This window comes from Morone saxatilis, unplaced genomic scaffold (genome assembly GCF_004916995.1).
Source record: "Morone saxatilis isolate NCDOM2014 unplaced genomic scaffold, NCSU_SB_2.0 Contig22, whole genome shotgun sequence".
NCBI lineage: Eukaryota > Metazoa > Chordata > Actinopteri > Moronidae > Morone > Morone saxatilis.
The window spans coordinates 21,443,092-21,453,508 of NW_023339785.1; the positions used below are offsets into that span (position 1 = coordinate 21,443,092).

The 10,417-nt window shown below is 39.4% G+C and overlaps 1 protein-coding gene across 1 annotated transcript in view; it reads right to left on the reverse strand.

Annotated features, from left to right (window-relative positions):
• Positions 1–51: 51 nt before the first annotated feature.
• Positions 52–10,417, reverse strand: part of zgc:92242 (uncharacterized protein LOC436899 homolog) — a 13,365-nt gene continuing 2,999 nt past the window's right edge. The window contains exons 2-6 of the mRNA XM_035668786.1: positions 9,785–10,248; positions 6,408–6,525; positions 5,558–5,669; positions 5,210–5,468; positions 52–4,441 (exon numbers count right to left, since the gene is read on the reverse strand). Of these exons, the coding sequence (XP_035524679.1) occupies positions 4,275–4,441; positions 5,210–5,468; positions 5,558–5,669; positions 6,408–6,525; positions 9,785–9,965 (837 nt within the window). The 5' untranslated portion in view covers positions 9,966–10,248 and the 3' untranslated portion in view covers positions 52–4,274. The remainder of the gene's footprint in view (positions 4,442–5,209; positions 5,469–5,557; positions 5,670–6,407; positions 6,526–9,784; positions 10,249–10,417) is intronic.

The following is a 10,417-nucleotide window of genomic DNA, read 5'->3' on the forward strand; positions in this document are numbered from 1 at the left end:
ACACACACACACACTGAGTGCATATAAACAGACACAACTTAGATGCAAAAAAACAAGATCAACTCAGGCTTTTATTTGCATTAATTTGTTCTTTCTCACACCAACAAACGGCATATAAACTCATTAGACAAACACACAATGCAAATACAAATAGAAGGTGAAATAAAATAAAGTTAAAGTGTCAGCAGGAGCAGAGTTTTAGCAATAAATGAGTGACCAAGTAAAGGGAATATGTGACCCAATAGTTAGGTAGTAACTGCAGCTCAAACACTTCAAATCTTACAAATTAAATACTGGTACATGTCTTAAATGACAACACGTGTTCTTAGTATTCTTCTGTAGTTTCTAGCATCTGATGTCCCTTTAGAGCTACAATGCAGTCTATAAATATTTGTCCAGGGACGAGGTGGGAAGTAATAAAGTCCAAATATTTCCTTACTGTACTTATGTAGCTTTTTCAGGTATATACATTTTACTTTTATTTTATTTTTTAACTTTTTAAAACAGGCTCTTCACATTAGTTTTAATGCATTTGAGGAGAATTTTTGCATCATTGCACGCCTTCCCGACATAAAGAGTATGTGCACTTCTACTTGACAGTAGTAGTAATGAGTAAAGAGTGTGTGTACTTTTGCCAGCTCTGCCAGGGACAGATTTTCCATTCTTTTAGGTTTGTACTGAATTGAAATGAAACAATAAGGTTAGAGTGCTGACTCAAAGCTGTAGGAGTGTGTGAGGGTGTCCAAATCCCTGCTGGCTGACCAGCATAGGAGCTCTTTTTACACACAGCCCTTCCAGTTTTATGACTATGCAGGTCAGTTGCACTTGCCATGGCAAGTTTTAAGGGCCAAAAAGTGTCATTTTCATGCCTAGCCAAATCCGTCACCTGACCATGCCCCTGTCAACTGACCTCAGTCCAACTAATCATGTGTTTCACTAACTGAAGACAAGACCGAAGGCAAAAAGGCCCCAAAACAAGCAAGAAGCAAAGATGCTTACAATGAAAGTGTTTGTTGATGCCTTCGTGTCGAGACTTTAGAGGGTGATTGAATGCAAATGATTTGCAACCAAGTATTAAATATGATGCTTGACCAAAAAAAGTCCCATCAAAAGGTCCATTTACTTGGTTTCCACAGCTTTCAGCCACATATTTTGGTATCAGTTGCATCAATTGTTATGGAGATGCTTTAGTTGTTCTCATGTGACCTAAGTATGGATTTCCGGTCATATGATAGCAATTGTGAGATGTGCCTCATAGCTCTGAATAAACTAAATGAGTGGACCTTGTGATGAGAATGTTTTTGGTAACCTGCTATACAAGGTCAAGAATTAACCTACAAGGTCAACATCAAATAACAAAATAACAAATAACTTATAATATACAACTAATAACTTCATTAAAGTTTATCTTGAGTCTGCCATCAGCAGATGAGGCTGTACTTCAATCAATACAATACATCAATACATTTGAGCTAAATGCTAATGTAGTGCTAACATGCTCACAATGACAATGCTAATGTGTTGCTTTTAACAGAATGTTTTGCCCTGCTCACCATCCTATTTTAGCATGTTGGAATGCTAATATTAGGTAATTAGCACTAAACACACACAGCAGAGGCTGATGGGAAGGTCATTAGGTATTTAAATCATAAATCAAAGTACTGAGCCAGATGATACCACTATAGGAAAAGTTACTAAGATTTATCCACTGGCTAAAATGAACGTCTGTATAAACTGTCATGGTAATTCATCAAATAGTAGTTGAGATATTTCAGTCTGGACCAAATCATAAATCTAATAAATAATAGAGTTATTAAAAGAGCATAGTTATTTAGGTTCTGTTGTCAATTTTAAAACATGACTCAGCTATTTAACCTCATAGTTTTGTTTCTTACTGATCATCATTTTCATCATTTTCATCAGTCCCCCACAATATTAATAAATTATATACGTCATTTTATCTTGTTCACATAAAACTGGCCGTTTGGTGAATTTGTTCTCCCCATCCCCCTCCCTCTGGCCCAATATTATTTAATTTTTTCATATCAGTTTAAACCACTCCTTCATATACAATTAAAGCAAAAACACTATGTATTTGTATTTACACTGTAAATTAATGGAAAAGGTCAAAGATGCCTGCAAATGCATCCAAACGGTTGATAAGAAAGGAGTAGGTTTCAGGTTTCATTTGCTGTGTGGCTGCGAACAACAAAGACCCTAACCCTAACCCTAAAATTATGTTATAAAAATTTACAGAAAGTGCTGTATTTTCAGAATATTGCACTTTCTGGTAGTACTTGAATGTTGAAGCGACCCTGCTATAATACCCCTTTTCCACTAACACTAGCGCCAGTTCAGAGTTGGTTCAAAAACCTTCCAAGAACCAGTTTGCTTTTCCACAGGCTAGAGCAGTGGTTCCCAACCTTTTTCCTTAAGGGGCCCCTTTTCTATCATAGAGTAAACTGACGACCACTTACTACGTGACCTATTTTATGGATATTTCATATTACATTCAGTGCATAACAATAACAGTACAGAACCACTGATAATAAACTGTACAATGAACCCAAATAGTGAACCTATCTGAGTGATTTGGTAACATTTTGAGCAGATTATTTCCTGCATCAAAAATAAGTTTTCCTTATAATTTTAGGGAACTTTTAATACAATTTGTACTTTATTATGTTTTTTTATTCATTTATTTGAAAGTCAAACATACTTAATAGGCTTTTGTATTTACAAATTTAGTGTTTGAATAGCTGAGATTTTGGCCTATTGTGTATATTTTTTAAGTTTTCTTACAATCCTTAAATTCATTAAGGCCTTGTGACCCCTAGTGGGGGTCTCGACCCCCAGGTTGGGAACCGCTGGGCCACAGAGCCACTGTATGTGTCTCCAACTTCTGTTACCAAGGTTACGTTAGCTGGCTCGCTAGCTAGCATTATGCAAGCAATGTTATAGGTTAGTATCACAGCAATGTTACTAACCTTGAACGCAACATTAAAGTTACAAACACATTTCTTCATAACACTGATGTTACGAATGAAACACTGATGTGAGAAATTGGTAGTAGTAGCTATGCTAGCCATATAGCTCAAAGTGGTAAACAGCTAATAAAATAAATAGCTGGCTGGCCACAAGGCGCCCCCAAGCCCCTGTTGTAAGCGGTTCTTGGCACCAGCAAAGTGTTCATGCCGCGCTGGAACCAATTTTCCTGGCCAAGAGCCAGTTCTTTGGCTGCTGAAACGCAAAGAACTGGTTTGAAATCAGGCACCAGCTCGAACGGGTTTTGGTGGAAAACGGAGATCATTTCCCTTAAATACCTTGAATACCAGCAGTGGTAAGTTTGAGACCCCTGGCTTGGACACATGGGGTCACAGTAGCTCAGGCGATAGAGCTGCTTATCCAATTATTGTGAATATGGTGTTTCGACTTCGTCCTCACAGCATTTTAAAGTGTCCTTGAGCAAGAAACAAAAACCCCAAACTGCTCCTGAAGAGTGATCGGTGAATGTGTGTGTGTGTTCAAACATGAATGTGAAGGATTATAAAATGTTTAAAAAAACCACCCTCAAGGTAAAGGCACTAGATAATAACAGTCTGTTTATCCTTTACAATGAATTCAGTCCTTTTATTATATACAGTATATCCCCCAAACCCCTGTACCTTTTGATTGTTGCTGATATATTAGATGAAGATGTTGTCAACGCTGGTGTTAAAACAGTTCAGTAACATGGACAACAATGAAAATTGTTTAAACCTTTTGAACAGCACAGAAAGACCTGAATATGATGATGATCAAATAAATGTTTCAGTTCCCAATAACCTCTGCTTATGACATCTGAATAATAAAACTTCATTAACACTCATTGAACAAGTGTTCAGCTGTGGTCTTCTGTCTGTGTCTCTCCGGACGTCTTTTTCTGCGTCTGCCTGTCAATCACAGAAACTATGTGACCGTATTTGAACTCAGCAACATCAAAGCTGCTTCATTTTTATCATTCAGGTTGACTTCAGTTCAAAAGCTTTCAAGTATTTCTCTCACTCCACCCCCCCCAGACGTTTCTCTGTCTGCACACTGGTCCTTGAATCGAGGCCTAACAAAGTGTATCTCAGTTCACCGCTCAGGGTTCAAGTAAGAATCCTTTTCTTCACACGTATGTGGCCTGAGTCTGGTCCAACAGTGTCGAACTGAGCCATTATTTTCTGCACAGGGCTCGTTACGCTAGTACACAAGGCGCTGCCTCTCATAGCAGGGTGGACACACCTTCGGTCCTAGTAGATCAAAGGTGTGCTTCTTTGCTGTAGGTGAGCAGGTTTGGCAGGTAAAGGAGGTTTGGTGTTGGCAGGTGGTTTGCTGTGTGGATCATCAGTGAATGCCTTCCTGAGCTGCGCCACGCGACCTCCGTGTTCAGACTTTTTCTCTTCACAACACACAATCTCTGAGAGAGGAAGAAAGGGACAGAGTGGATTAATATTCAAGTCACCACCCAAACATTCAAAACCTTTAGATATTCACTAGATTTTCCATCAACGACTGAATGATAAAATATAATCTGCTCAAGTGTGATGTAAAAGTAAGTTCAGGGTAGTTTTATTCAGGTATAGATACAGTAACTCTGAAGTCTAATTTACACTTTACTCAGTATTAAAAGGTTCAGTGTGTAGGATTCCAAGTGCGAAGGAGAAACTACTTCGGCCGCGAAACTCACAGCTCTTTCTGGGCTACTGTAGAAACTACTGTACTGTAATTATACATTAATAAAAACCCACAGATATTATATTCCATTTTCTGCCATAGATCCTCCTAAANGTTACACACCGGACCTTTAAAAAAGTGCTCCACCCATTTAACATTACAGTCCTTTAACATCGGCTCAGGATGGACTACATTTATTTGACAGCTATAGTTTTTAGTTACTTAGGAGATTGAAGACTTAACAGACAAAACATCTGATAAGTCATTTGTTAAAACCATCCAACTGTATATAATACAGTTAAAATGAGCTCAACCAGCAACAACATTACATGCTGTTTTCATGTTAATCTATTCATAACAATGATTAAATAATAAAATCAATCATCAATACAGTTTATTTTACCTGATTATTACTTCTGCTGGGCTTTTTGTAATTTTTACCTCATTAGGATCAATAAATGGGAATCACAGACTTCTACATCTACAAACATATAAATCGGCTTTCTCTCACCTCTTCCCTCCTCTCTTGTTTTGTCACCTCTGTCCTGCAGGCCAGTCCTCTCTGTGTCTGACAGCTGGGCTTTGAGCGGCGGCAGGTTGCTATGGCTACTAAGATGTGGCCTGTAGAGAGGAACCCAGTCGCCATGGTTGTCCGTGCTGCTGCCTGATTCACCGTCGCTATCCTCTGCGGGGTCCTTCAGGTCGTCATCAGCGCTGCAGGAGTCCATGTCCTCCTCAGACGACTGGCTGTTTGGTGAAGCTGGGTCATCCTGTGTGCGTAAGTGGGACACAATTTGATTCACTGTTCATCTTAAACCCTCCCAACTTCAAAACCCACATTACAAACACACAAACTCACGCTAACATCTGCGAGAGACAGCTGGATGTCTTCCTTAAAGCCGAGCTGCTGGGCCTCTCTTCCTGGCAGCAAGTCCGCTGTCTGGATGCCATTCATATTATCACTGCGGACTCTGAAAGACAAAGACATTCATTTTTAGTCCCACAGACAGCCATCCCAACCTTTGAACCAATCCTCCAGTTAGTCATATGGCAAATAACTTAACTAATCCAATTGGGATGAGGGAGACGGCAAGCTCCCTGAAACTCTTTAGTTCCACTGCTGTTCATCATATCAGAGTTATGTAATTGGTTGAAGACATTGAAGGTTTGTTAAGGTGGCAGAAACCTATGCAGATGTTCTTATGTGGTGGATGAGAAACTTGACAAAGCTGCCCGTCGCTCAAAGAAATTAAAAAATATTTTTTATGTTATGTTAAAAAAAACAAGAACAGTTAAACTTAATTATTTACTGGATGCCACACATGAAATAGTCTTTTTTTTGTTCTGTTTTTGGTGAAATGTAAGAGATTTGCACATTCTGACATTGTTGCTTTCATCAAATTCTTTTGGAAAAATGTATTAAATGAAACCACATGAATGAGATTTTCTCTGAAACCCATGTTACCAACATGTGATGGGTAGGAATGGTGGAGATAATTCATTTTATTTCCTGTCTAATGTTTTGCACTTTTTGTGAATGTCATCTTCTACATTAATTCCTACATTAAATTCACCTTTTTCTCTTCAAAGCAAACTGGCTCTGGGTTGCTTGACTTCTACTGCTTTTCTTACTTCCTAATCACATTTACGTCAACGCCAAAAGAGCTAAAATCAGTCAATCAGCTAAAATCAGTCAATCAGTGTGGTACCTGTTGTTCATGAGGCTCTGCAGGAGCTTAGAGGATCTGAACTCGTCGACCTCTCCAATCACACTGACGCTCACGTCTCCATCCCGACCGAGCAGCCAGCTCACATGTTTGTTGTAAACTGAAGGGAAAACAAAAAATAATAAATAAATAAAAACATCAATAAGGAAAAACCTGAATTAATGAATTAATGAGAAACATGACAAACGCAGATGCTTTCATACAGGACACGAAGGGCAATTGAATGGTCCGATGAGAATGAAAATGTGAATCATTTGATGATGTGAATGATCAATCATCATATCCCTATGGGAAAGTAGAGAATGGAATAATGACTGGGAGGTTTGAGTTGGTTTTGCCTTTAAATTGTGACCCATCTGTATATTTTCATCTCAGAGTGTTTTAGCAAGATTCTGATAAAAGCAGCCATCTCATAAGTTGTTATTCTGGCTTTTATCCAGAAGGTGGTGCTGTCCTATAACTAGAGAGTTCGAAAACAGCAATGAGGTTTGTCCTCTCTCACTGTTGAACTGTTCCCCATTTGTGCTCTCTCTCTCTCTCTCATTGTTTTTTACTTCATCTCTTCATGTTTTTCTCTGTCTTTCCACTGGAGTAAATTAATTGTGTCTCACTGTAAAACATTAATAATAGCCGAATATTGATAAATCATGTTTAAACAAGTTTGTGATCATTAAAATAGTAAATAACGGTGACCTCATTCCTTGTTAGTGAGAGCAGGCAGGTCTGCATGAAACTGACCCGGGGCAGTTTACCAGAAACTCACACTAAGGTTTGAATTGGAAACATCTTATTGTGCCAATGTTTACTTTTGTCACACACTGCATCAGCTGAAATGAGGGCAAAACTCTCCCTTATAATACATTATACCAATAACAACATACATTCATATGTATAAGTATTATAAATACATAATAATGTAATACTATAATAGATTATATTGTTTTGTTGTTGTTAATACATTCCACACACGACACTATTATTCCATTACATTTGCACCCTGGGAAAAAAAGGGTATTTTTAGTGGCTACCTCATCATGAGACAGCAACCAAAAATAACCCTACCACCCCCCAGTGTGTGATAACAGGTGTTTTCCATGACCTCTGATCTGATAAAGGTGTAACACCTGCCATGACATCACCGATTGGGGTGCGGCTTGAAAATTCAAATCCTCAGAGAGCTTTACAGCAGCATGCTTTCTGCAGATTTACCCTTCAAAAAGATACAGTAGGCACGACGAACAGATACTGTAGGAGCTTGTTGAAACAATCACCTCCTAACAGCGAAGTGACTGTACAGATTTCTTAGGAACAAACAAAGGCAGCTCTGTTGCTGCTCAGATTTTAGGGAATGCCTTGTGTTTGTGTGCAGCCACTCAGTACATAAGGGTATATTGTGTGGACGTCTCAGTCTGATGTCACCTGACCAAAGACCCTCTTTGACATAAGTCACAGTTCTGTGCAACACACCTTCATTCTCATAACTGTGATTACAAGATATTTCCATTACAGAACCGCACCCACAAATAGAAAGAAATGCGGCACATAATAGAAATCTTAGTTCACAGGTAACTAATTGTGTATTCATGTGACGTTTATAGGCCTGCGTGTACATGTAATGATTGTCTTTCCCGGCAGTGGCATGGTGAACAAAGAAGGAAAGACGCCTAACTGGATTGTATGTTGTGTAAGGCAAACACGCAGACAACAACACTCTGTCGGCTCTCAGGTGACACGGCAGAGATTGGGTAAACAAAGACGGTAACTTAATATGTAGTTTTAAAGTGTGGCGACGCCCCAAACCGCAGGGCTTACTCAATCTTATTCAGCTTTCAGCCCCGTAGAATGAGTCGACTGGCGGTGATAGAGTCTGTCTGTCACACAAACACACATTGTGCAGCAGGGCCAGTGGAGGTGAATGGGTCTCAGATAAACACCGTATATATGGAGGAAGGGTGGGTGAAATGAGTAAGACGGACAGGTAGAGCAGTGAAAAGATTACTTTGGGTGTAGTTTAAACACATTAATCAGATTGGTAACCGGAGAGGGTGTTACACAGCTTGTGTATCGTGTGCACTCAAGAATCCTGGTCATTAATTAGTTGTAAAAGGGAATGAATGTGCAATTTAGCAAAATCTGAAATATGTGTATAAATAAACTATAGTAAATGTGTTTGTTTGCAGCTCCTAGAAATAAAGAGTGATTCACAATATGAAAGCTATAGCTGCAGGGGGAGCACACTCTCCCTATAGATGGTTTTAAAATGTCTGCAGTATTTGGGAATGAGGACTAAACAGGACCAGGATTTAAACAATAAATCATGAATCCAAATCCCTCCAGCTGCATGCCACCGCCAGAAGAAATTGTGACTAGCAACCAAAATCAGAATTTTTAATTCCAAAAGATTTTCTTTTTATCTTTTTCATTTATTTAACTGTTCAATTATATTCCCTGCAAATGTGATCTCCCTTAATACTGTTTCAATGTCTCTTCAAGACCATCAAATCATTCTCAGGGAGAGAAAAACTATTGTATTGATTGTCAACAAATAATTAAATTTAAAGATCTTGACAGAATCAGCAATCAAAACCTACCACATATATAAACTCCTTAGGTCACCAAAACCCCAAATGTCCAGACACAATAGTGAGGACATGACAGGGACGTTGGTGGGAGGTGAACAAAGATAGAAAAATTGTTGCGCATTTTGGGAAATGTGCTTATTTCCTTTCTTGTCGAGAGGTAGATAAGAAGATTTTTACCGCTCTGATATTTGTACGATAAGTATGAAGCCAGGAAGTTACTGCACCCATCAAAGCAATCAGGCAAGTACTCAGGCAAATAACCCCCATAAAACTGCAATTTATTGCTTTTAAACTTTGGTTTGTGTGCAAATTAAATAAACAAGATAAAACATATTAATTTATGAGCTTCAAGGGTAAACTGGTAAACTAGCTGCTGAGTTAGCTATTCCCCTGTTTTAAGTCTTTATGCTAAAGCTAAGCTAACCAGCTGCAGGGTGTAGGTATATTGATGGTCTTAGTCTTTTAATCTAAATTTAATCTCAGCAAGATATTTGCATCTTAAAGAAACGTCTGATTCAATGTACAGATAACTGTAAATGTCATATGTCATTTTGGTGCTTTACTGTAAAGGAATGAGTTAAAGAAGCTTGTAGTTTTAACCTCATGTTACTGTTGAATGAAGGCATTTCCCAGAAACACTGTTCCCCCCTTCTATAAAACTACATTGCTACTTTTCCTCTTTTGCTTTACTGGCAATCATACTTGTTTACTAAAGTGTTTCCTATGTACTGGTACTTCCCTACCAGTGTAACCAGTGCAGTAAAGATCTCACTCTACCTTTCTTTGGCCTTGTGTCGATATTGTCTCTTCCTTCCTTCTCGTCCTTCTCCTCCCGCTCTCTCCAGCGGCGTACCTGTTCCTCTCTCATCTTTAAGAAGAGGATCCTCTTCTGCTCCTCGCTGAGGGCCTCCAGCACCTCGGGCTCCACCCACATGTCCTCAAGGATTTTAGCCAGCATCTTGCCTCTTCTCGCCGGGTGCCAGAGATGACCGTCAGCCCCTCTGTCTCTCCGTCCAGTGGGTCGTGTTTCAGCAAGTGGGGTATGATCGCTCCTTTTTCCTGCTCCAGAGTCAGGTTCCCTTTTCTTTGAAGGATGCGGGATCAGGTGCAGTCTAACTACTGGAGGTCACCGTAGTGTCCTTTGTCGAGGGCTCCTCCTCGGTGCAGTAGGAGTGTGTCAGGCTCTCTGGGGGTGAAGGCACTGTGTGTTCGGATCAACTGAGCTCTGAAGGTTGCTGTTGCTGTTTTACAGAGAGAGAGAGAGAGAGACAGAGAGAGAGAGAGAGAGAGAGATTATATCTACTGTATTGTTTTGTTCCCGTCCATTCAATCCTATTCAGGCTGGCAGAACACAATAGGCCCAAAGCAAATAAGCCACAAATGTAGTGTGTGTGAGTTGGTGTGTGTGTG